Below are 27,500 nucleotides of genomic sequence, written 5' to 3' on the forward strand. Positions count from 1 at the left end.
GATGAAAACCCCCATCCTTAACTCTATGCTTGTTTCTGCTTTGCTTTTTTCCTTCTTCTTCCTGACTAGCCTCACAAGTATCTTGACCTCTCAGCGTGTGTCTACCCTGCTATGTAGGGAAGGGCCCCAGAGGGGACTCAAGCACCTATTTTCCACGCTCCTCAATTCTTAGCTCACTCCCTAGCTCTCTCCAAGACAGGTTTGCTATAAACCTATTTTATCCACTTAAGCTATGTAAATATGAACCAGCCAGTGACACTTGGCCTTAGAGCTTTCTTTCATTTAGAGGTATGTGCAGAGCCTACATGTTTAAATTTTTCCCTAGCAAAATCTTATCAAGGAAAACATTGCTAAACTTATATCTAATGTTACAAGATATATGATGTGTTTTACTCAGCGGTAGTGATTATATTCCTGGTAAGCTGGATGCTAGCAAGCATGAGCCCATTTTGTCTTCTGTAGCACGGCACAGTCAAACTCAGTCTGCTCTAGAATGATCTCTGTATCACGTCAGAAGGAAAATACAGTCACATTTAAAAGCTGTGGTATGTCTGTAGTAGTTTTTATGGAAAGCATCCTTTAAATACTGACAAGCACTTTGAATTCTTACCCTCTTAGTCTGTACAGTCTATTATCTTCACTCTTAGGTGGTGAGTGCAGGATGCTACCAGAAAATGTCACCTGAGACCAAGGTTCCTTAGTTCTAATTCCCAGCTTTACCAGTGACTTTATTGAGTGGCTCTGGGAAAGTTACTCCTGCTCACTTTGAGAAAATTTGAATTTTACTCATAGGGTGATGTGCAGATAAACTAATGCTTATACACTGCAGAGAAACTGATGCCTATATATTGCAGACATATAGACAGTACCATGCACTGGCTAAACACACCAGGAGGCATAGAAATAGGAGTAAAAACCTTACAGCAGATACCAAGCAATGAAATATTCCTCTGAAATTGCTACCTAAATGCAACTTTCTCAGAATCAGTTCAGTCTTTAGATCAGTATTTTGATTTCTGTAGATGATATAAAACTGGAACAAGTGGTTGATGTACCACTATTTCACTTCAGAGTGACCTGGACAGACTGGAGAAATGGGCTGACAAGAATCTCATGAAATTCAGCAAAAGGAGTGCTGAGTCCTGCACCTGGGGAGGAGCTATCCCAGGCACCAGCACAGGCTGAGGACAACCTGCTGGAAAGCAGCTTTGCAGAGAAGGCCCTGGGGCTCCTGGTGGACAACAAGCTGACCATGAGCCAACAATGAGTCCTTGCAGAAGAGAATGTCAAAGGCACTCAGGGCTGTATCAGACAGAGTGTTGCCAGCAGGTCGAGGGAGGTGATCCTTCCCCTCTGCTCAACACTGGTGAAGCCAGACCTGGAGTGGTGGGTCCAGTTCTGGGATCTCCAGTACAAGAAAGATACAGAGCTGCTGGAGAGAGTCCAGCAAAGAGCTGCAAAGATAATTAAGGAGTCTGACATATGAGGAGAAGCTGAGAAAGCTGTGATTATTAAACCTGGAGAGAGGAAGGCTCAGGGGTATTTTATCCAGGTGTATTAATACTCAGCTGTAGGGAGTAAGGAAGATGGAGCCAGACTCTGCTCAGTGGTTCCCAGTGACAAGAGTCAATGGACAAAACCTGAAATACAGGAAATACATTTAAACACAAGAAAAGACCTTTTACTGTGAGGGTGATCAACCACTGGAACAGCTTTTCCAGAGATATTGTGGAGTTTCCAAAGTTAGAGATGTTCAAACCTGTCCAGACAAAGCCTGAAGCAATCTGCTGTAGCTAACCCTGCTCTGAACAAGGAGTGCGACAGGACAATCTCCAGAAGTGCCTTCCAGCCTCAGATATCCCAAGATTCTGTGATTTACTTTTTTTTTTTTTTTCAAAAAATAGAAATCTACATATTTCTAAATTAATTTATAGAATAGGTACAGAAAATAGCAATTTTTTAAATTATTGCAAAATAAATGTCAGATAACAAATGTCAGATAATGCAACAGACATCATAGACATTTCATAGTTTTCCTTGAATCTTGCAGAAAGCTTTAGAACTTTTAAGCAAGTAGGCTAAACCTTCACCAATATTTTACCTAGACTTTCTTAAGCCTGAAGCTAATCCAGATTTTGTATGTGTGCTAGTATAACTATACCTAATTTAATCCTTGCTATGAATTCTGCACAAATCCTTGTGTATTCTGCACAAAATATTCTGTGGCACAAGTAAAAACATTAAACAGCATAGAGAAACATACCTCCTCTTGGAAAAAACTCTCCTCCTTTATCTTGTTGGGATCGCAGAGACAAGGGCACTTGAACCTGTAGTTGTGGACATGCAGGCATCAGTGTTTTGCTCTGCCAGTTAACTTTTTTTACTGCATGCTGGTATTAAGTAACAAATGCTGCAAGTCAGAAGGTGACTCGGTTTATCATTTCCCTTACTGCTTTTGAACTTCCTTAAATTTCCTATTTTGCAGATGTTAATGATTTCACATGAACTGATCACGCAACTAACTCTTCCTTCCTGCTTTGTTGTATGAACTAAGCAATAATAGTCACAATATGCAAACTTACTGTATTAAAATACATAAATACTCAGTGGTCTTAATACATTAATATGCTAATAGAATTACCTCTCCTACAAAGAAACACATTTTCATAAATAATATGTTCAGGAAATAACAGCAGTGTTGTGTGACTCGTCCATGTTTAAACTGCTTACAAATGGCCACTTATTTCTATCAGGACCTGACTGGCTATATATGTCATTTATAACCTTTGCACCAGTGCAGGTTCTCTTTTGAGGAAGGTGAATCCTTAGCATGCTTTTTCAAACAGCCAAGAAAATTCTGTCTTGAATATTTGTAGGCAAAGAAGTGGCAAGGAAAATATCAGTTCCAAATTTCTGAACTTTCTCACTGTAAGATTTTGGGTTGGCTTTGTTTAGTTCATCTTAGTTTACAGTATCAATGGGCTAGGTGCAAAAGTGTCGGAATTTTCAAATTAAAAGAAAATATCCAAAGCATTTACTGAATTCAGTAATGTCAAGTTTGCAAAAGACTTTGCAGTCATATAAATATGAGAGTCTAAGGCACAATGTTTGCTTTAACTTCCAGCATCTTTAGATATGGGTCTGGGTCATGATGGGCGTTAGCCACTTCCCAGTTTGTTTTACATGATATCTAGCATGCAGATATGTAATCTTCATGTGAAAGATAATTTTTATTTCTTGTTCTCAAATGCTTATCTCAAGAGTGATTTGAATCACCCCCTACCTTCCATTCCCAACACAGGCACAATAGCAGGAAGGTGAAGATCCCCCGGGCTTCTTAGTAGTTAGTGTGTAAGAGGAAGAACTTTTCTTAACCATGTTTTCCTTGTACCAAAATTTAATTTTTTAATATATTTTTTTTTTTCACCCTGTATGTGGTCAGATCCACCGATTTACTTCAGACATTTCAAATTTTAAATGTCTTGCTTTTCAGTCCACACTGGTCAGTCTTGCCCAGCTTTACTCAGGGATTCTCACCAGAGGGCAAGTTAAGTGAGTAATACTGAAGGCAGAGTGCGTGTGAGGCAGTAGCTCAGCTACAGAATTTGGTCTCCAGAACCATATACCTAGCATTGGCTCAGTCCTTGGTAACTTGGGAACAGGACTGGCATGTTTCAAACCTTCTACTCACTAAGGGATTTTATTTGCTTATTTTATACAGCTTAAAGAGAACATAGTACATGTGTCAGTGTGGTTTGAAATTGCCTGTTCATCAAATATGCTCTACTTGGTTACCACCAGCAACCTCAGTGACCACTACCCCTTTGGGTAACTTTTCTATAGCACCATCCTCCTGTGCCACACATATTTCTGATGCAAAGTGTGTGTCTGTGTCTGATTAATTTTGTTGAAGGGATTTGCATCCTCTTGTGGTGGCATGTTTGGTCAGGTTCTGGGTAACCTGAAGGTTGTCTTACAGTGTGATCTGACCAGTACATTCAGGTTGCCTAAACAGTGGTTGAATTAGATTTAACTGATCCATTTTGAACTCTAGTTTGGACCAATTCATCAGGGCTCTGTGTGCGCCAACTGGTGCAGCCACCCTTCCCTTCTTCTCGAGGTCTGACTGCCTGTGCTACCTTGCTGGGTGATGCGGATGGTCCCTGCTTGGGGAGGGCACAGCCCTGCTGGCCCCAAGGCTGCCTTCAGGTCCTGGACAAACCCGGGACTCTGACTCTCCTGGGGACCAGCTTCCTTCAGAACATATGGAATCTTTTGTGTTTCCCTTCAACAGGCCCCACCTTCTCCTGGGAACATTCATCTCAATAGCTTGTGAACTGCCACACTCTACAGACTGGTGCTTATGGTAACCCAGCAATTATTTTGGTTTTGTTTCACATGCTGTTCTGTGTTTTATTCTAGTTCAGTATTGGCAACGTGAGTGGCTGACTCTCAATCCTAGAGTAGTCAGGGGAGACCTCTCCAATTCTCCCAAGACAGCCCCTTCCAGCACCAGAGCTCTTGGTTCACGGGTGTAGAGTGGTCTGCTGGGATCTCATGCAGATGGTGTTCCACACTGTTGATGCAGATGTTGCTAGTCAATTTATGAATAGCTTGTCATAAATAAAAGACAGAAAATTCACTCTACATGCCTAGAAAAATCTGTTGTTAATAATGTCTCAGTTTAACATTAACATTTTCAACATTAGGAGGAGATCTGAGAAAAATACGAGGCTAACAAAAGCTTCAGAAATGTTACCAACACTTCATAAGGAAACAGTAGATAGAACAATAGTGTTCGTATCCTTCAAGAAGTTGGCAAATGTTAGATGAAGCTGTTTTGTAATAGACTAACAAGGGCTACTGCAATGCAGAGATTTGTGAAATGAACAGCACAATTTTTCAAAACTATTTTAAAATTATGTTCTATTTTTTACCATTTCCTCTTCCAGGCAATGTAAAATTCAAGTGAGTAGTGGGTGATTTCAGGGTTCCTTCTGAACTATTACTTCAGCCTGTCTGGGTCCCTCTGGATGGCAGCCCCCATCAGCTGGTCATCCCAATTTGGTGTCATCTGAAAACATGATGACAAGGCACTTCATCACCTCCTCCAGGTCACTGATAAAAACATTAAACCAGATAGGTCCCAGCATAGACCCCTGTGGTACCCAACTTGCCACACCTTTGGTAAAATCATACTGACCATTCCCAGTGATCTTCTTCTCCTTAACTTGCTTGGAAATGTGCTCCAAGGGGACTCACACCATGAGTTTTCCAGGCTGATAGGACAGTTGTTCTCTGTGTTGAACTTTGGGCCTTTTTTTTGAACATGGGTGTAACACCTTTCCTGAATAAGTTGAAGTGTGCTATCCCTTTCCAGGGAAAAACAGGAAGCAAAGGAGAAGTTTGTTTAGTATCTATTTAATAAGACCATAATGTCATCTCCTGAGTGTCTCGATATTGTCTTTGTCATACTTTCCTATTACCTTCCCTGCAGAGAGGAAATGAATAGTTCATAACTCATGGCTAGGTTTTGGTGGTTTAGAGCCAAACTATGATTCACTCTGTCAATTTTAGCCAAGAGGAAAGATACCGTGAAAGGTTGTATATACTAGTATAGTCTAGTACAACCCCATTACTCTTTTAGCAAGTGATTGTGAACATTTTAACTCTGGCCACTGCAGCATACTGAGAGAAATACAAAGATGGTTTGCATGTGTGTTCAGCATGAACTCGCCTCATGAAGAAATTGGCCTTGTTGTTCTGATCTGCTGCAAAAAGCTTCCCAGGCGAGTCTTTGACCAAAAGGCAATCATTAACCAATTAGGTGTGCCAAGAGCTGTTTGCATCCAGCTACACTAGAAGCTGGACAGCGTGGGGGATCACCCCTGGCTGCACTGGTAACTGGAAGGCTCTCTAGCACTGGAATATGTCCAGGAGCAACTGTTGTCAGCACTGATTTGGCGAGGATTTGCAAGTAATGTCCTGAACAACTCCTGGACATAGTCCAGAGGTTAGCTCAGATCAGGGCTAATTTCTAAAGGCAGTTTGCATGTGTCCACTTTATTTAAAGGTTTAATGAATTGGATCTGGGCTTTTGCATGGCAATTGGCCTCAGTGCAGGAGAGTAGTCCTGGGAATATTTAGTCTAATAATCAAATGTCTAGTATGATTGTAAATCTTGTCTAATAATCAGATAACTATATTCAAATATCTAGTATTGAAATCCGAGCCTTTGAGTCTAACAGTGAAAAGCAATTTTACACCAAAGCATAAACCTAATGTGTCAGTGATTCTCCACCCAGTTATGAAATACATTGTGAGAACCCCAAAATCTGAATCTCAGAGACCAAAACCAGCAGCAAGATATATGAGTTATCAAAATTAGTGGGGCTACTCAGAGGAATAAGATCTTTTTCTTGTGAATTAAAGTGCTCAAAGGCTAATTCTGTTAAGGGAGGAAATCACTGAGCATTTGCTCTTTGAGTCTTAAGACAACCTTAGAAATCATGGTGAGCTTCTAGCATTACATCCTAAGGTAGGAACAAGTAGATGGTTCACCAACTAACCATCCAAACTGGGGAGTCAGATGAGAAGACTCTTGGTGCAACTCTAAATCAAGGCTGAGCCTTTCATGGAATTACACTAACAAAAGATAGAATTTCTGTCTGTGATTACCTGCTCAGATTCCGACTTCCTTGCTGGAATATGATTGTTTCCCAAAGAAAGAAGCCCATAAATCAAATTGTACCAGTAAAAATAAAGTTTGTTGCTGTGTTCCTGATTTCTGTCAAGGGTATCAGGAGACACCCCAGGAAGTGAGGGTATTTGTCTCTTCTCTTCTGTGATGACCACATGGTCTCTACTGACTACTTATCTCTTACAAGGGCTGACATTGTGTGCCCATTGCTACACTTTACAAGGGACTCAGATATTAGGGTTTTTGCCAAGTACTGATAATACTGTATTCTGTAGAAATGTTACTTAATGTTCTTTGTTTGCTATTCTTTTACATGTGGAGACACTTTGGCAGTATGTGGTAAAGACATGGCTATGCCCACTCTGGTATATACCCACACAGTTAAATCAAACATTGAAATATATTCTTTGGGTACCATTTAAATACAAATAGATCAAATATCAAGGTTTTTTGTCTCTTTGAAGTGAGAAATCTCCCTGATCATGGCTTAACAAAGTAAAAGGGTGAGAGAGGCTGTACAAAATAAGAGGGCATTTGCAAAAAGTTGGAGCCCTCACCACGGAAGGAAAACAGGAAAGTGTGTGAATTCTGACAGGATAAATACAAGAGCAAAATAAGTCAGGTCAAAAACACTTTTTAAGGAAAAACCTGTTAAAGGAATAAAATAAATCCAATAAGAAATAATTTCCCAGAGAAGGAATCTTATCAGAAACCACTAAGCAAATAGATGATTAAGGTATAGTAGAGGATTTGTTAAAGGAGGTAAGGTGACAGCAGAAAGTATCAGTAAATATTTGGTACTACAAACGCTGTCAAAAATGTCATGCTGGGACTTTTCTTTGAGAGAAGTGAGAAGGAAGATCACACTCAAAATGAAGTGCCAAAGGGATTAGAGAAAAAAATCACATCGCATCATTAGACCAGGATAAAATTCTAAGCTGCCCTGAGATTAAGAGGAGGATCCTCACTACAAATAATTTGGGAAAATAGAAACCAACCAAAGATGACTGTGAGAAAGTTCAGTAACCTGATAACCAGTGAATGTCTGAATGATATTCAATTAGCAGATGAAAAGCCAATTTCATGTACAGTGTACAAAAATGCAAAGTTGATGAGAAATTCTAACATGCTGAAGTGCTGGATTGGCTGTCTGGACATTTTACTTTGATATGGTATAGCCTTTATGCCCCTGTATATTGCTGTTGTTATATGATAAATTCCCAAACACTTTTCTGTCTGGTCAAAAAATGCTTGACTTGAGAGGTTCAAAATACTTTCCAAATACATTTGTTTGCATCATCTGAGCATGACAGAGCTCCACCTGTCCTCTGCAACAGGCAAGACACCACCAGCAGGACAGAATCTCTTCTGAAACCACTTATGCTCATAAATTGCATACACATGTAGGAATCCAGCAAAATAAGAGTGTAAAGAAACCCTGTGATCTAGCATTGGAAAGAGTAACCCCTTGAGAGTTAGTAAAAGTCTTAGCAGAACCTGGCACGGTGTTACTAGGAAGAGAGGAGAAAATTAAGAGCTGAAATGGTAACAGTTTTCTAATACTTAGAAAGATTGACTACAATGGCCAGCTAAATCTAACATTTGGTGGGGAAATCTCTCAAGCCTGACACATTTAGATACTACTGCTCTAAGCAGTGAAAACAGGGCATAGGACTTTTACAGTACTGTACCAAACAACACTAAAGCAGGGCCTTTCCTGCAGAACAATTTCAGATTTGAAATATGGCAAAGTAAATCTCCCAGGCTTCTGGAAACATGGCTTAACAGAGCCTACATCAAGAACAATACTCCAGAAGATATCCCTATTCACATCTCTTTAGAAATGGTTCCTCTCTGTTTATCACTTATTTGAAAAAGCTGTTGCTAGTCCTTTCAAAAGTGGTCCATCCATACGAATGAATTTATGTCAAGGTAAGGCCATGCCAGACACTGTGACCAACAACAGAAACAGAAATATTTTTCTGAAAACCTTTGATGGAGCTTATATGTTTTACTGGAGTGAACTAAGGTTGGGTATACACTTCCCATAGAAAATGAAAAAGGAAATAACAGTTGGTCCAAATCTAATGTACCCTTCCTCCAAGATGAACCATTGCTCTGGGCACAAGGGTCTGTTCTTTCTCAAACTGTAATATAAATTTGTGCTTGTCTCAAAATCTCAACATTAGGTTTAGCACTTTCCAGAGGTTACATGTGGTTGCTGTCTTGTGTAGATATGATACTTCTTCATAAGTCTGACAAGCTTCCAACGTTCAGAAGAATCTAGGCCTCCTTAGGCTGCTTTCTCTAGCTGTATCTCACCTCATACTGGGAACTGTAAATACCATTGGAAATGTCCGAACACTGAAAAGGACGAAAATTCTCATCAAACTAGTCCCTTTCCATTCCCAATTCTGTTTAATATCTTTGTCAATGATCTGGACAAGGGGATCGAGTGCATCCTTAGGTGCAGACAACATCATATTGGGCTGAAGGTTAGGAAGGCTCTATAGAGGGATCTGGATAGACTGGATTAAGGCCAATTGTATGAGGTTCAATCAGGCTAAATACTGGGTTACACTTGGCTCACAACAACCCTATGTAATGCTACAGACTTGGGGAAGAGTGGCTGGAAATCTGCTTGACAGAAAAGGACCAGGGGGTGTTAGTCAACAGCTGGCTAGATATGAGCCAACAGTGTACCTGGGTAGCCAAGAAGGCCAATAGCATCCTAGCTTATATCAGAAATAGTGAAGCCAGTAGGATTATGGAAGTGATTGTCCCCCTGTGCTCGGCACTGATGAGGTTGCACCTTAAATACTGTGTTCAGTTTTGGGTCCCTCGCCTACAACAAAGACATTGAAGTGCTGTAGTGTGTCCAGAGAAGGGCAATGAAGATGGTGAAGGGTCTAGAGGGCAAGTAGCATGAGTAGCAGCTGAGGGAACTGTGGTTGTTTAGCCTGGAGTAAAGGAAGCTGAGGGGAGACCTCATCACTCTCTACAACTGCCTGAAAGGAGGTTGTAGTGAGGTGAGTGTTGATCTCTTCTCCCAAGTAACAAGTGATAGGATGAGAAGAAATAAGCTCAAGTTGCACCAGGGGAGGTTTGGATTGGATATCAGGAAAAATGTCTTCACCGAAAAGGTTATCAAACATTAGAACAGGCTGTCCAGGGAAGTGGTTGAGTCCACTATCCATGGAAGTATTTAAAAGACCTGTAGATGTGGTGCTTAGGTACATGTTTTAGTGGTGGATTTGGCAGTGTTAGGTTGTACCCAATGATCTTGAAGGTCATTTCCAACCTAGATAATTCTATGATTCTAATTATCTCCATAATTCACAAATTCCTTGGTCTGCAGTATCATTGGATCAGAAGGTGAGAAACATTTTCCTACATCTATATAAAATGAACATGTTATTGAAATGGGCTATATACCTTCACAATAAGAAGACCTAAGCACTCTCCTTTTGCTACTACACCTCAGTTCTCTCTTATTTGAATAAGAATCACAACTTATGATGCTTTCTGACTGCAAAGAGAGACAGAGGGCCCTTCCAGTCAGTGAAACAGAAAATGAAGAACTGGCTTTAAAGGATGTTATTCCTTTTCCTACCTCAAAGGGACCACCAAAACATATGAGTTACCTGAGCTCCTCATCTTGTCCAATACTGGGCTTTCCTACACTCCCCCAGGACGTAACCCTAAGGCTATATATTAGGTGAAGGATGCATCAGAAATGAAAAAGAAAATTAACTGCTGGTTCAAACTGACACCTCAACACTGAAAAGAAACAAGAAGATCCTTCTGAGTCAAGCCCTATTCCCAGGGGGAATTATGCAGTAGTTCTCTCAGCAACTGTACTAGTACATAATATGACTCCAGCTGTCCCAGTTGCTTTAAGTGTACAAATGGGTACCATTGTTTCACAACAAGGATTAGAAAGGTTGGCCAGGTTTGACAAGAACCATTTAAAGAAATATTAAGAGAAATATTTAGGTTGGAATGTACATCTGAAGGTCGTTGAGTCCAACCTCCCACTTAAAGAAAGCTAACTTCAGTGTCAGATCCAGTTGATTGTCCAATTGTGTTTTGAATATATACAAGGATGGAGATTTCACAGACTATCCAGACACTCGCTCCAGAGACCATCCAATCACTCTTGCATGTAAATCACTCTTTTTCCTTATGTCAGACCTGACTTTCTCTTGCTGCAACTTGTCACTGTTCCCTCTCCTCTTCACAATGTACAACTCCCATACAGGTCTGGGTCACAGGTCACAGCAGTGGAAGACAGAGGTAGATCCCCTCAGCTTCTGTTCTCCAGGCTGAAGAATTCCAGTTCTCACAGACCCCCATAATCATCTTGGTGCCCCGCTGCTGAACTTACCCAGTTTGTCAATGTATTTCTTGTACTAAGAGGTTGAAATCTGGACACAGAGCTACATGTGCAGCCTCATGAGTGCTGAGTAGAGGGAATAATCACTGCCCTTGACATGCTGGATCCAATTCTCCCAGTATAGCTTAGTATGTAGATAGTTTTCATTAACATAAGGAAGCACTTACTGATTTGTGTTCAGCTTGTTGCCTACAAGGACCTCAGAGCCTTTTCTGCAGACCTGTCAGTCAGTCATTCTTTAAGATGCATGCAGTTAGTTTTTCCCAGGTATTTGGTTTTGCATTTGCTTCAGGAGGTTCCAATCAATCCATTGTTTCAGTCTGTCAAGAGCCCTCTGAAGAGCAGGCCTGCCCCCCAGTATATCAGGCAGTGTCCTCAGTTTGCTGTCATCTGCAGTCTTGCTAAGGCTGCATTTCATCCTATTGACAACGTTACTTTAGTACTAAACACTATGAGTCTCAGCACTGATCCTTGAGGAGCGTTGCTCATGACTAGTCACTGCATTCAACAACAGCCTGGGCTGTTTTCACAGTACCTTGTCCTAACACTATGGCTCTGAAAAATCAACGTTCAGCTCGATAGTAAAGCCCTCCATTTGAACAAAAGAACAAAGAAATTAGCTGATTCATGCATTCAGAATTTTAAAATGCTAAATTAAAGTAGTAAAAAGGCAAGTGAGCAGTAAGAACATGAGAGCAGTAAGAACATAAGTATAGTAAGAACATACTTACAAAAGTGAATTCTGGGCTGATATCAAGTTAATGGTGGCTGATCTCTTAACTTGCAACACACTTAAGCATTAGGATTAATTAGGGTTTTAGACATACTCCTGTCCTTTGAGATTCCTGTTGATTACAGGCCACCACTCAACACATCAGCCTGTATTCAATCCCATTCTCAATTTTCTAGTTGCCCATGTGTACTTTAAAAGATTTGAGGAAACTTCAAGTATGAATAGGCCTATTCTTGACAGTAGAACAATGGCATTCAGGAATCATAAATTTTTTAAAACAATTTTTGTTCATCTCAACAAATTCATTCTTATTCTTTTTAAAATGAGACGGAACCATTGCTTTTCCTTAAATAAATAAAATGCAACTAAAACTTATTGACTGAAATATTTCAATCATGTTCACAAAATAGATGATATTCAATAAGGACAAGTTACCCAAACAGTTATCCAAAATGTGCTGGGTTTGTGTGGTGGGGTTTTTGTAGGGGGGGAGAGGGCTACCGGGGAGGCCCCCTGTGAGAAGCTTCTTGAAAGCCTTTCCGACTCCAAGTTGGACTCTCTTTTGCACCAAGGCCAAACCAATTAGTGATGGTGGCTGCACCTCTGTGATAGCATATTTAAGGAGAACCTGAGAGGAGGTGGAGACTTTGAGGACAAATTATGAGAAGGGCATCTATGTGAACACTGAGGTCAGTGGAAGGAAGGAGGAGGAAAGGGGTGAGGTGCGTTGAAGTAGAGAGACCCCTGTATCCCGTGGTGAGATGGCAGGACTTGCCCTCCCTGCCACCCATGGAGGTCACCAGATTTACCTGTGGCCTGTGCAGGGCCCTACACTGGAGCAGGTGGCTGCATTAGGCTGGGACTCTGGGAAGAAGCCCCTGATGTTGTAATCCAGTGCTGGGAAGACTGCAACACGTGGAGGTGACCCATGCCAGAGAATCTTGAGAAGAATGCATCCCATAGGGAGGACTCACGGAGGAGAGAGGTTGTGGAGGACTGTCTCCTGTGAGAGGAATGGCACGTGGAGCAAGGGGAGAATGCAGAGGAATGCTTTCCCCTCATCTTTGAGGAGGAAGTGGTGGACTGACTGCACTCTCCATCCCCTGCCCTTGTACCACTGGGGGAGAGAGTTACAAATATTGAGAACAACAGCTGGGGGCTGGGGAAGAAAGGAGGGGTGGAGGGAGGTATTTTAAGATACGGCAACTCTCACTGTCTCATTCTGTCTCTTAAGAGTTGGTTTTGCTAGTGTGTGAATTAAAGTGATGTTCTTGGTTTTTTCTTCCCCTAAGAAGTCTGTCTTTTGCCATGAAAGTTAAATGGGTGAGAGACCCCTCCTTGTCCTTAACTTCATTCCTGAGTCTTTTGATTATTTTTCTCCTTCCCAGCACAGGGGGGAAAGAGTGAGTGAACGGCTTCATGACACTCAGTTGCCCTTTGGGCTCAAACCATAACACAAAATTAAAAGCAAATACAATGGCATTTAAAAAAAATTACATGTGAAGTATCATTCTCTTTTGGTTGAATTACTGTTTTTGCCAAGAAAAGGACAAAAGTGAAGAAAGGCTGTATATTATTCCAAACTTTCCACAGCAATACACTGTTGCCTGGGCTAAGAAATGCACTTTCAAATTCCTAATTTTTTCTTGGTTATTTCTCTATATCAGTAACTAATATTATCTCTTCATTTTCAGATGTTATTGGCTGAATTTTGCTCTCCATCAACTGAAAGGAAAAGAAAAACTTCCATTAGTTTTATACATAAAGTTAGGCTAGCCTCTACTTATGCACAATTCTGAGAGTATTTCAACTTTTTTTGCCTATTTTATAGAAAAATTTTACTTCTTTGTTTCTTAGCTGATAAGCTTTCTTTAGCTGGACATAACAGTGAAATTTCAGCAACTTTGTAATGTTGACACATAATTTTTGACTGCCTGGAAGTGGACAGGGAGAACGTGTAGTTTTCTCCAATGCACCATGCAGATTACCACAAATTATCTCAAACAAATGCAGAAGAATTAACTTCACTAAGGTGTGAAAGCAGATAAGTACATGTAACTTGCTAGTGAACTTCATATTGAAGCTGGCCTAGGGGATGAGTAGAAGGGAACTGTACCTGGAGAGACCCAATGTGAGAGCTGATGACCTGCTGGGTAGATCCAGGGTCCAGACACAAAGATCAGATGTGAGGAGCTTGCGAATTTATGCTTGTTGTGAATGCAGGGAGTGAGGGTGTCTGCCCGTCTCACTGGCAAACTTCAGCTCTGCTCAGCTGGAGACGCGCAGGAGGACTGAGATGTCTGCAACCCTATTTATGTGACCGCTGTTGGTGTTGACATCGTTCTTGTAAAGACAGCTGTGCTGGTCTTTGTGACTGGCTGCATTAGTGTCCTCTGTGTGTACCATGCTACATGTGTGTGCCTTGTGTTGGGAAAATGCACAGCCCTTACTGCTGACATTGGACCTACCAATGGGAGCATCAGCCCCTGCACCTGTGAGACTGGAATGGGAAAAAAATCCCTGATTCTGGAAGATCACTGCATTTGACTTCACTTAATAAAAAAAAAAACCAAACCCAAAACCAACAAACCTGCAGTAGAGTCTTGTATGTATTTCACACATTTAATATAAAATAGAAAGAGAACATACCTCTGGATTGGTATCAGACAGTCCACAAAATGAGCTTTTTGGCTCTGGGATTTGTGAAAATGCAGCTTTCCAACAGCCAGCCCTGAAGATCAAAAGGAATGGTATAGAAAAGAAAAATTAAGTAACCATCATGTGTCAAGACCATTGTGTCTCAAAACAGCTCTCGTCTTGCTCTTCCAACATAGAAGAGAAAAGAAAAATATACATCATCTCAGCACAGAATGAACACATACTAGGAAAACACTAAGAATTGGGATGGTAATAGTTTCATTTTTGGTTAAGGATTCACTACTAATTATTTTCTTTGAAAGGAAAAGGAATTTGTCCTGCTCTTTAAGTTACTACAACCAGTGAAAAGTGGGTGTAAAAATTTTAGCAAGTTGGAAGCACAGCATCTTCTCTGAATTGCTGTATATTTCTATACAAAATGCATGATATGGCAGAATAACTTTTTTCTTTCTGTTTCATTGCATGGTTTATTTAGAGAAGCAAGGTGCTTAGCGTATGTATCTTTCAGATACTTTCAGTTTGCTTAGGATAATTCTAGTGAACATTGCAAAATCTTTACTGGTAAGTACAATCAGCCTGTGGGTTTTCAATAATGTCACCAGTTCAAGAAATCAGGAAGCCTTTTGCGTAGACAGTCTACATTGCAAATATTCAGAGCAGCTGTGCTGTTAACATACGTAATTGCAAATAATTGCTTTCTTTGCCATGTTGACAGAATTGGCCCTGGAAAAGGTTGTGTGGATCAGCTGGGGAGGGACTTCGGGCATCACCATTATAGTACTTGCCTCAGAATCACCCATTTGGATTGATTTGTACTACAGTGTGAGTGAAAAAAAAATATCTATACTACAGGGACACCCCTACCTTATTTGTTTAAGAACTGCAGATGTTTCACACACCCACAAAAAATAGAATAAATGCATAAATTAAGTTTACCTTTGGCAGAACAAAATTGTGCTGATTGCCACTAGGACTGTCGCAACTGCTATCACAACTAAAATCCATACTGAAGAAGAAATAATCTCTTCATTTCCTGAAAGAGAAACAGTCATAAAGTATTATCATTAATAAAGAGGAATAGAGGCATAACCGTGTCAGACATCTACTGTGATGACTAAGAATGTCAGTCTGAAAAGTTTCACTTAGTATAAAAATATCTATTTTAGTACTCAGCAGTAATGTCTGCTGGGAGGGATTAGCATTGAGTCTGTTTGTCCATCGCCTGCAGTAAGCAGGGATGCACTTCAGCTGCAAATGTATAAGTTTTTATATTTATTTGCAGTGTTAGATGGATTTATTTCCAATGTTAGAGTGTTAAGAGATTTATTAAGTCTCTTCCTCCGTTTCTTCTCTGTAGTGTGGAGTGAAACCAAATGTTTGTCAATTCTTTATACGTCTGCTTTGTCCGTAGGTGCGCAGCAGGGTGAGGCAGACAGGACATCACTGGGGAAAGAGTAGTTCAAGGCATGGAGTTGTTCTTACCAAACTCAACGGTTGCGCTCCACTCCCCCCAAGATGGGCTCACAAGGCAGGCACTGCCAGCTGATCTCATTCTCAAGAGGTACTTCCTTCTTGTATTGGATCTTTGAAATGTGTGACTATTTCCCCCTTCCTAAAACCAAGGTAAAACTTGAGTTGTTTTTCTTTGTTTCATATCTAGGTGTTGATAATATGTAATTGTCATTTACCAGTGAAACTTTCATGAGGCTATGAGAGCATTGCTTGTTAAAGCAGTCTGCTGTTCCATAGCAAAAATTAAATATATTCATGTTTGTTATGTATATAACATGTTTGCATACGTGTGTCTCAAAAATAACCTGTCACTCAGTAAACTTTTTAAGTTTAGAATTTTTTAGTCTTTTACGCTATATCCTCTAATTTCTTATGATATAGTCTGATTTATTGATAATTTCCCTCAGCACATTGACAGAGGCAGAAATTCCTGCTAGAATTGAGCGATTTGAGGAGTTAAGTGTCTGCATCCACCTCACCTTGCTCAGTCTTTGCACTACGACTTTTCAGGAAAAGATTAACTTTCCAGCCAAACTGGTAAAATAAGTAGAAGACTGCTATAGTTAGTGTTACTAGAATTTACTGAAACATCTTCTCTTGGACACTTTCAGAATAGAGGTGGGATGTGCAAACTGCACTGACCAGAAAGAGGTGTAGCAAACCCTGGAAGACAGCCTTCATCCTAAAGGATTTTTGTGGTCTTTGTTTGTCACAAACAAAATTAAATTCCTAGGAGGTGTTTCCTCGGTGCCCCTTTTCTCTGCTGTCACTGATGTATAACTTCAAAATCTTTTCCAAATATTTGAAGGGGAGAGTTACATTTACAAAACCTTACATTTACAATATAATATAAAATGCAAGGTTTTTCAAAATATTTACGGAATAGTAATAAAGTTCTGCCCTTGTATGTATAATAAATGACAGGTCATGATGGTTTAACAGTTTGACACATTCAAGAAATTTATAAATAAGGGTCCTATAAAGCAGAGGACATGAAACACATACTGATTTAAAGGCATTTGCATACTATTTACTTTTCACAGATGACTATGAAACCAATATCCATTGCTGATTAATAAAAAAAGCAGACTTACTTGTATAGAAGTATATTTGGTTTTTCCCTCAGGATTACCCTGTAAATTGAGAAAAAAAACTTTATTCTTATGATTGCTTGTTTTGTGTTTATATAATAAGTAATTTTTATCTATCTTTTTTTTTTTTTCTGCATTACTTATCTATTTGTCAGTTCAGTTAGAAGAACTAATAATTTATCTAACATTTAGTATCTAATATATAATTAATCTACAATGACAAGTTTATATGGTAACTAATTCTTCTATGGAAAAGTATCTGTTTTCTTTAGCATCAGACCTGAGAAATAAATTTTATTTCAGATTTGTAATTAAACCGAAACACAAGCAAATCAGACTCGAATGAAAGTGTAACTTTATTCTTACATACACCAGGGGTAAAAAAAAAAATAAAAATCTGTGAAAGAAACCTTCTGGTTTATATCTAGTGTTTATATTTTACAAGAAATGTCACTATATTTTAATATAAATGTTATTTAAATATTTTATTCTCCCTCAGATTAAAATATTCAGGACTGACACAGTTTCACAGATATTTTAGGCTGCTCTTTAACCACATTTTTGATAGACAGAATAAAATTCACTCATCTCTTCTGAATAGCCATACCATGTAATGTAGTGACCACACAGAGCTCATGACTGCAGACTGTATTATCTCCATTAGCCTGTCAGTTATGTACTTTTGAAATTATTTTACATGCTGTATTACTATATTTTAGGACAAAATTAAATTAATTCAAACTTGTTTTATCAAATAACTGCATGCATGCTCATGTGACACCTGAACATGAGTTTGAAAGGCCTGCTGCTGTACAGAACAGCTTCTAGAATCGGTAACCAAGCTAGCTTAAGGACAGGGATAAAGCTAGGAGAAAGTACAGCAGTATAGTCTCCCTTTTTTTGTGTGTTTTTGCTAAAATAATATATAAGAAATTAAAACAATGAGGTCATGGAACACTTCAGAAAGTGAAGTTTCAGAAGGACAGCTGGCCTGCAAATTTTGGAAGAAGAGATGCATATTAAAGGGCACTGTGTTTAAAAAAATGAAGGAGAAAATTTGTATGATAGTTAAAAGATACTTCCTCCTGCAGGGGATAGCGGCCTGACCTGACCTGATGGAGATCTGTTGCTTGTCAGGGGCTGGGATCCAGGATACTGCAGAAGGACTGCCAGACTCATCTGGCCATTGAAATATTACCTCTTCTTGCTCTTCTGTGGGGGCACCAATGATATGGCCAGCATAACCTGGATGTTTACAAGGGTGATTGCAGAGCACTGAAGACAGATGGTGTCTCCTCAGTCCTCCCAATGAAAGGGAAAGGCTTGAGCAGAATTGCACTCATCCAGCAGGTCAACACCTGTCTGAGTGTCTGGTGTCACAGGCAGGGCTTTGGTTCTTATGAACTTGGAACCCTTTTTGAGAAATGGGCGCTCCTGAGCAGGCATGGAATGCATCTCAGCAAGTAGGGTGAGAGTGTCCTTGTAAACAGGCTTGCTAACCTAGTCCTTGTACTCTACGTGAAGGAGTGCCTTGAATACCTATGTATTGCTCTATAGCTCTGTCATGGGACAAATGATGAACCAGTAAGAGAGCTTGTGAATAGGCATCAGAGGACAGACCATCACAGGTGACAGTGTAGTAGATGTTTGTTCCAGATCTCTGGATCAAGAAAAGGAAGCAGATAAGATCCTCTTCAGGCAGTCTGAGAAAGCCACAGACCTTGGTACTCCATGGAGGGGAAAGCTGTTGATTGATCTACAAGAACAGCCTCCTCGGAGCCCAAGAATGGTGTGTTCCAGTGTGCAGAAAATCAAGGAAGTGTGCCACGTGAGCATGGCAAAACATGAACCTTGAGTCTGAGCTCAGAGACAGAAAAGAAGTATAAAGAATGTAGAATAAAGGATTTGGGAGGAATACAGAGACATCATCTGTGCATGCAGAAAGGGAGTCAGAAACGCCAAAGCTCAGCTGGAGCTGAGACTAGTGAGGGAGGTGAACACAGGAATGGTTTTTAAAAGTGCATTGGCATCGGAAGGGAGATTAAGGAGAATGCAGGCCTCGTGCTCACTGAGTTGAAGTAGCCTAGTGACAGGGGACATAGGAAAGTCTGAGGTGCTTGGTGTGGTTTTAGCTCAGTATTCACTGATAAGGCTTGACTTCAGGTTTCCCAGATATTCTGATCTGTAAAACCTTATCTTAAAACATTACTGAAAGAGAAACTGAGTCATTTTATTGGTGTCAGACATGAAAAAATGTGATTAGAATTATATTACTCATGATGTTATTCTTTTGCTGTTTGCTCCCAATGCAAGTAATTTCTAATTATGAAAACAGAGTTTAAAGCCTGACTGTAATGCAATATATGTTGGTCATAGTGTATTAGTAATAAAATACAAGTTTATATCTGGCAGTAGTAAAGCAATAAATTTGCAATACAGTAATTGCTGAACTTTGACATAATTGGTACCATGAAATCTCCTAATGATAATTTAAAAAAAAAATGTTAGGCAATTCAGACTACAGATGAATTGAATATTTTTTATAAACTGAATATTAGGCATATTAAAAGACATTAAGAAGTATATATTTGCTTTACTTCAATGAATTTTTATTCCAGTGTCACGCAGAGTTTTCTATAAGCTTTCTTTGCTGCAACAGCCAAGGGATTTGGAAAATTAATGCAGTTTTGTAGCAGTTAGTTGAGCTTGCAAGAAAACTCATCTATGAAATAGCAAGTCTGATCCAGACTAAGAAGGTCCAAATAGCAGAAATCCCGGTAATGCCTTCAATCAGCCACTAAGTGTCCAAATCTGGTTGTATTCAAGGCAGGTTTTTCCTTTGTAGTCACTATCTGCCACCCTGTGGTCATTTGACTCAATTCTGCCACAGTTCCACTCTAGATTTACTAACACATCAAACTCACTCCTTCACTAATTGCTATAAAAAGAAAGCCAAGGATCTCAATTTCCCTTTCAGTAGCTTAAATCTCTCCCTCAGTAGCCTGTGCGTATTCACACTGCCTTTCTGCTTTCTCTCACATATAATTTCCTTTTATTTAACATTATACACCTTAAACTTTGGGACCAACAGGTGGTTGCTTATATATGACGTCTGGATAAGCTATTTATATTTCGTTTATAGAGAAATTTCTTTCACCTCTATCAGCTCATACTTGCTAAGTGGATGCATATTTCTCTATTCAGTATTTACAGCCCAGCTCTGCCCTTTCATGTAGATGCAGTCACCACTGGAAGGACGCCAGTCCAGGACAGCTCCAACAGGTTTTGGTGAAAGAAGTGCCATTTCTGAGTTGTCATAGCTGTGACATGTTCAAGTCTTGATTAACCATGTTTCTCCCCTTAGTCCCACAAAGCCACAGTCATCCAGTGTATCTCCAAACAATATCTCACTCAGGGGAACACGGACAAAAAAAAAAAAAAGAGGCAGTGTGGTGTAACAGGGTGCCTGAAAGGCACAACTACAAAGGAATATGGTGGTACGTATGAGGAAGGTTACACCATACAAGGGAGACTGATCTTTTCACTCATGTGTATTGGTAAATGCAAACATATATATTGATGTTAAATATATGTGAAGAAATTCCTCTTACCTTATACTTTATGTTGATTTCATATTTAAAACACTTGTCTTTGTTAGAATGACTTATTTGGGGTCGTTGCCATTGAATTATGCATTCATTTTTCATTTCATCACAGTTGACTGTGATATTTGATGGAGGCATGAGCCTTTCTGAAATTATATAACCAAGAATTCAAATAATTACAATCACTTCATCTCTTTTTGCTTTGATAAAAGACTGAAATTGCAAGTAACACCTCTGTGAAGAAAGATACTTATTTTTATGTAGTTTTGTTAGCTACCCTGTTAGAAATAATTGAAAAACCAAAGTTCTTTAAGATGAAAGATCTTTACATTCTCTCCTCAGGATCAGACAAACAGGGACTAAACCAGGGAATGACTTATGAGCATACAAAGATACAAGACCCCTCTATTTACTTTTCTAGATGAGTAAGGTAGAGTCCCCTCTTCCTTTTATAAGGATGTTTTCCACTGTGGAAGAATAAGCTGATTCTAACCTTAATATAAGAAATCCAAAGGTAATTTTTTTCTTCAAGCCTCCTCATACGATATTTCTATGACATGAAGGTGTTGCTTGGTGTTGTGAACTATGTAGTTTATTCCCCCTTTCAAAAAAATTATCCACATAAATTTAAAAAAGGCACTTTTAAAAATCTAGCCAACTTCATCATGCATATCTCCTAATTTCACAGATGTGAGCAAAACTATGAGGACCTTTATATTTTGATCATTGCCAAGGACTTGATTATTGTAACAGCAAGAGATAGTCACTCATACAGAAAGGGTGTTAAAAGGAAAGCTTATTTTTAGCTAGACTACTCCTTTACATTAATCCTTAGAACAGACCTGGCCTATTTGTGATGAGCTATTTGGTCAAAGAAAAGTCTTGTGTCATCTGCCGTAAGTGGTATTACAGCTCAATTCTTTCTTCAGGGAATGAGGCCTTGCCAAAAAGGCTTTGCCACAGTAAAAGTAATTACACAGGATTCTTCCAAGTAGAGCACCACATGTGAAAGATCATATGAAAACCTGGGGTATTTTGTACACATATTAATTTCATTAATTGAGGGTATAGTGTCGGCATATGCCATCCCCACTGGCAATGAGAAGCAGAAATCAGTGCTCAGATAAGCTTCTGAAAGTCTCCTCCATTGAAAGGTCTTTGGCCATCAGTGAAAGGACAGCAGGGGGGAGTACAATCTCATAAATCCTGTGGACCTTGATGGAGAAAAACCTAAAAACAATAAGGGTAGATAGCTAAAGAATCTGAGGCTGCAGCTGTGGACCTTTCTTCCTTAATTTCCCTCATTATTTTTTTTCTCGGGGAATAGATTTTCTTGAAAAAAACAGTCTCTTACTGTCAAATTTAGGTGAGGCACGGTACTTGATTCCTTCTCAGGGATAAGTACTCTACTGCCCTTATGAAATAATGAAAACAAAGCAGAAAGAAGTTACTCACCAATTTTATACAGTTCAATGTACTCATCATAGAACTGGATCAAGGAGTCTTTGCTAGACCCATTCACCAGGAAGTAAGCTCCTTCAGTCTTTATCATCACATTTTGGAACCTACATCCTGTGTTTCTGCCATTTTCATCTTTAATGTAAAGCTCACATTCCATCATATCATTGTCCCTGTATATAACAAGGCATTTTAGTTAAACGTGGGCAGTGTGATGTGTCAAATGAGAATTCAGACTTTCCTAGACTCAAGCAGACCTACTTACCTCGAGTTCTGCCAGTAGAGAAAATATTGGGTATCTCCTGGAGCATCCCTGCCTGCCTGCCAAGTGCACTTCATGAGGGAAATGTTATAAATCACACAGGAGAAGTTTTCAATGGCTGACCCATTCATGCCTGCAAACACAGGAATATCCGTGATGAGGAAAAATCGTGTGACTGCTCCAAGCTGGAGGATCTTGTACATGCTTAGATGTGTTAGACACCTGCAATTGCAGCTGATCATTGCTTGAGTTAGGAATGACTTGCTTCATTTTAGGTAGTAACACTGGAAGATATTTACACTGACAGATTGAATGAAGAATTTGTCTTGGATAAATCCTCCAAAGTTATGATTATAGCTGCATCTGATAGAATAAGTCTCAGGCGAGTCTACACTGCTCTAGTACAGGCTGATATCTAAAGTTGCTATCCCTGTGCTTTGAATTGTTTCTATTCAAAAGGAGACACTGGTGTCAAAATGCCACAAAATGAAACATTTGCCTGTTATCCTTCAGTACCCTGCTGTAGCATTTCTATTTGAAGGATTTATTTCAGTGCCCTCGCAAATGAGTGGAGAGCATGAGGAACTTCCCAGTGGACTCTGGAGAGAGAGAGAAACCCAAGTGCAGAGCTGTGAAGTTTTTAAAGACTTCAGGGAGGTGTAGATGTAAACTTGCAAGGTGTTTGTGCTCTGCAGAGATACCTTCTTCCACCTGGGATTAACATCAGGAATCATCTGCTTGATGAGGCAGGACGTAGTGCCATTTTGTATATGCCAACTCCATGTTTCTTAAATGAGCAGACCTTGTACCTCATTCTCTTAACAGTCTCATATGTATGACCTCTCTCATACAAAGAGGAGTATACTCTCTCAGATCCTTCATTATTACTGAAAGGTATTAGGCATGAGTTATAGTGTGACAAAATTAAGTGTCAGATTTCTCAAGGAGGAATTTAAAAACTACAGCCACAAACCTGTTTTGCTTTGGTTTTTAATAACATTTTAAAGACATTCAAATGCAGTCAATAAAATATTAGTAAACAATTAAAAGATAATTGACTGTTAAAAAGATGGTACCAAACAAGGTGACAACTGGGGACTAAAAAATTGCTGAGCTGGTTGTAGGATCCTACTTTTCACAGAAACATTGTTATAAGCCTGTGAACAAGAACCTGTTCAATCTATAGGAAAAAAATTAATCAAGGAATTAAAGGTTTCTGTTTTCTTTTACCCCGAGGCCATTGAAAATAGACAAATCCTTTCCCAAAATCTAGTGTATTACCTTAAGGAATATATCTACATATACCTGTATGTATGTGCCATTATGTTCATTTATGCTGTGACAGAAAAGCTTGTCCCATTGTGCAGAGGAGGTGTTATATTTCCAAACATGCATTTCATATTCTCTGCCTGGAAAATGTCATGCAGAGTTTTACTTTTTATTTGTTCATCTATTGCCTTACATAGTGCTACTTCCTGTAGAAAGGGCTTAAGCTTGTGCTTGATTTATAACAGTGGGACCACTACAATAGCAAAGTAGGTACTGATGTCTTCCCAGGCTCAAGAACTCTTTTTGCAGAAGTTTTGAGTAATTAACCTTTACAAGTTCAAGGTGAAGAGTTCAGTGCTTCCCTCCAGAATATGTGATGGCAGTGCTAGGAATAGCAGTTCCTCCCTCCTTCTTCCCATAGTCCACCAAATCAGTTGAACTGCCTCAAAAGAGGTCATATGTGCTTTCACAAGAATCAACAGATAGCTGTAAAGTGATTTACTCTCCTTTAAAAGACAAAGGGAGATACCCCACAAATGTCTGCTTGGGCAAGGATCTGGCTTGAGGTTCATCTCCACCAACAGTAACTTTCTAAAAACTAGCACCGAATTCGAGCAAGTCATAGGTGCCTTGTCTATGCAGTGGTGAAGGAAGACAGACAGTGGTGTGTAAGGTGCATGGGATACCTTGCCTTCAGGCAGGGGCTGTACCTCTCCAGTGGCTCCTGTCACAGTTTAGAGGACTATAATTTCTGTGCTTACATTAGTTGAAATGAGGGTGACATATGAGGATGAATATATTCAAATCTGTGATTACTGATACATGCAATATAACCACATGGAGTATCAGAGGTGGCCCAAAATGTCTGAATTTTCTAGAAACTGCCTGTAGAAACATGAATGCTTACCATAGCTGTGGTATTCAACTTGCCTGACACAGTAGCATAGCGTAAATTGCTCCCTCTCCATTCATGCAAACCAGACTGTCAAACCCAGTATCTTCCTTTGACAGTTCCTGTTCCTGAAACAGCTTTATTTTGGAGATTACGTACTCAGTCAGATGCACAAGAAATATTGGCCAAATGGATGAAGACAGCTTTGAGCTCTAAAGAGAATTTAGTCAAGGCAGAAGTAATACATGTATGGGGAAAAGAATAATCCCAAGAGGACAACTTCATGACTAGTTTGTAGAGGCCAGTGAAAATAAAAACTATTTTGCTTAACAGACATAGTAGTTGCAAAATAGGAAATGCTTAGCTTGCTATCTTCTCTGCATAAGCACTGAAAGTAGACAAAATCAGAAGCAGAAACTGCCTTTCCATAAAGTCATGACACTTCTCAAGTAACCCATTTACACAAGATTTGAGTTCTTGACCTTGTATCTGCTATCAAAAGTTTGGATCTGAATTGGAGCAGAAGTTTGGAACTGGTCTGGAGATTAATTTGGCAAGGAATGTGAAAAAAAAAAATAAGGGCTTCTACACATATGTTGGTCAGAAAAGAAAAATAAAGTGTACCTCCCCTCACAAATAAGGCAGGAGAACTGGTGACAGCTGGCATGGAGAAGGCTGAGGTAGTCAATTAATTTTTGCCTCAGTGTTCACTGTCAATCATTCTTCCCACATTTCTCAAGTCCCTGAATCTCAAGGCAGGGACTGGGGGAATATCCCTCCCATTATGAGAGGATCAGATTTGAGACCACCTAAAGAACCTGAGTGTACATAAGTCCATGGGACCCAATGAGATGCATCCTAGGGTTCTGAGGGATTCAGTTGATGTAGTTGTCAAACTACTCTCCAACATATTTAAAAAGTTATGGCAGTCAGGCAGAGGAGTACTGGCAACTGGAGAAAAGTGAATGCACCCATTTTTAAAAAGGTTCACAAGGAAGATCCTGGGAACTATCGACAAGTCAACTTCACCTCCATGCCTGGTAAAGTTATGCAACAGATCCTCCTGGAAGTTATGTTGGAGCGTATAGAAGACAGGGAGCTGATTAGAGACAGCTAACATGGCATCACAAAAGGCAAACCATGCTTGAGTAATCTAGTGCATCTCCACAGTGGAGTGCCTGCAACAGTTGATAAACATCAGCAGCAGATGTCATCTACCTAGATTTCTGTAAGACCTTTGGTATGGTCCCCCACAACATTCTTGGATATGGACAAAATTTCTAATAAGTGAGTCTGTCATCTCCACTGCAGTTGTCACATAATAGGATCAGTAAGCTGCAGGACTGATTCCAAGGGTGCAGAGGTTACTACCTAGCACATCTAAGACAGAAGGCAACTTCAACACAACTACCTGCAATGAGAAGCATGTTGCACTCTTTGGAGGGCTGCCCCATGGATGTATTCTACTCACAGTCTGTGCAGTTCCAGCCAACACACAACTGGGTGATCAGCAAGATCCACTGGGTTATGAAGATGAGTGCAAGGGCAGCAACCATCTCTTCCTCCTTGGAGAGAGAAAACATTGAAACTTTATCAAGGTGAAAGATGCCAGTGTGAACTGCTTTCCCCTAAATTTGTGTAATCTGACCTGCTCGTATGCCTGCTTCTATACCATCTGACCATTCTCAGTTCTGATGGAAGGAAAGATTACATAGACTTCCCAAGCAGACAGAGAAATGCTCAAATAAACAGTGACAAAGTTAAAGAAGTTGTCCTCTTCTGTAACAAAACAAATTGTGTGATGATTCGTAAAACTGGTGATCTCAGGAGCACTATGTAAGTTACATACATACATTTGGTGACTGCTATCTTAAGGTCTAAAGTTTATTTATCTGCTATATACAAAGGTTAGGATGCATAGAAGTCGAGCAGGTGGGTAAACATCTGCAAACAGAAAATACCAAAACACGTCACAGCAATATCAATCAGCTCATTACCCAGTGATGAATATGGTAAGTTTGGTGAGTGTGTTAGCTCATGTATTTTCAAGGATGTTTTTGAGTATATGCTTAAAAGTGGATCTATGAGTGATGTCTAACTTGTACAAATTCAGTCCCAAACCCAGTGAGAAAATCAAAATTGTGACCAGGACCTTTCTTAGGTGGTAGTAGGTACTTTATTTGCAAAATAAGTTCATTCAGCTTAGCTCCATGTATCCCTCTGACAGCTTTTTAAATTTTGCCTGGGACATCACTCCTCCTGCTCTGGACTTCCTAGAATGTCAATGAATACCTCAGGAAACAAAATAGTCAGAAAGACAAAGATGGACCTACCTTCTATTTCAAAACTTCTTTATCTTGTTTATCTTTCTATCATAGTCTTCAGGCTCAGAGAAGATGGGAAGACTCATATTTTAAATGGTTGTATAGCTATAAATGGAGCTGTCTCACTTGTTGTTTTCATTTTGGGGAACTATCATACCATCGGAAGTGTTGCAAGATACAGTGTTCATCACTTCCCTCCTGATTCTTACCAAATTTATGTAACTTCACAACTCGTGATTTCATAGAACATGAACAAGTAGTTAGCTGGTTAAATTTTTCTTTCTGTTGTACAGAGCCCACCCGCACTTGGGAATCCAGTGAGTGCCAAATAATCCTTTCTTTCACAGGTCTAAATAATACTGAGTCGTACAAAGCAACTCAATACAAACCACCTCTGGGGGGCTGAGAGCAGTGGGGGATCCCCATGATGGGTCAGGGCAGGGCCTGGCAGCCAGGGCCTGTCCCACCCCCAGCCAGGAGCAGGGCAGCTGGGGGCACTGGGAAGCCACAGCCCCAATATTGGGCACTTCTCTGTGGGGAGGCCAGGCCAGGCCAGGCCATGGGTCCATGGGTGGGCCTGCCTCAGCAGGGCCCATGGCT

General features: G+C 39.9%; 1 protein-coding gene across 2 annotated transcripts; it reads right to left on the minus strand.

Annotated features, from left to right (window-relative positions):
* Positions 1 to 13,143: 13,143 nt before the first annotated feature.
* LOC141972243 (granulocyte-macrophage colony-stimulating factor receptor subunit alpha-like) lies at positions 13,144 to 27,017 on the minus strand. 2 transcript variants are annotated; one of them, XM_074930116.1, is made up of 10 exons: positions 26,910 to 27,017; positions 26,048 to 26,141; positions 22,419 to 22,548; positions 22,151 to 22,326; positions 20,702 to 20,841; positions 17,094 to 17,132; positions 15,970 to 16,099; positions 15,424 to 15,520; positions 14,479 to 14,560; positions 13,144 to 13,554 (listed from the first exon to the last, which is right to left on the minus strand). In XM_074930116.1, exons 2-10 carry the CDS (start codon positions 26,130 to 26,132, stop codon positions 13,480 to 13,482), a joined length of 954 nt encoding a protein of 317 aa, XP_074786217.1. In that variant the 5' UTR covers positions 26,133 to 26,141; positions 26,910 to 27,017; the 3' UTR covers positions 13,144 to 13,479. The 2 variants fall into 2 exon arrangements, with proteins under 2 accessions (XP_074786217.1, XP_074786224.1); XM_074930123.1 differs by lacking the exons at positions 26,048 to 26,141; positions 26,910 to 27,017 and adding an exon at positions 23,721 to 23,773.
* Positions 27,018 to 27,500: the final 483 nt, after the last annotated feature.

This window comes from Athene noctua, chromosome 1, assembly GCF_965140245.1.
Source record: "Athene noctua chromosome 1, bAthNoc1.hap1.1, whole genome shotgun sequence".
NCBI classification, from domain to species: domain Eukaryota; kingdom Metazoa; phylum Chordata; class Aves; order Strigiformes; family Strigidae; genus Athene; species Athene noctua.

Bases quoted from the DNA above. Each gene is read 5' to 3' on its own strand.
- LOC141972243 (XM_074930116.1), bottom strand. From the start codon at position 26,132: ATGGTTGCTGCCCTTGCACTCATCTTCATAACCCAGTGGATCTTGCTG. The intron at 15,521-15,969 runs GTAAGAACAACT...TTTCTCTTTCAG, and splicing joins GAGCGCAACCGTTGAGTTTG to GAAATGAAGAGATTATTTCT. The intron at 13,555-14,478 runs GTATGTTCTCTT...TTTTCCTTTCAG, and splicing joins TGTCTGATACCAATCCAGAG to TTGATGGAGAGCAAAATTCA.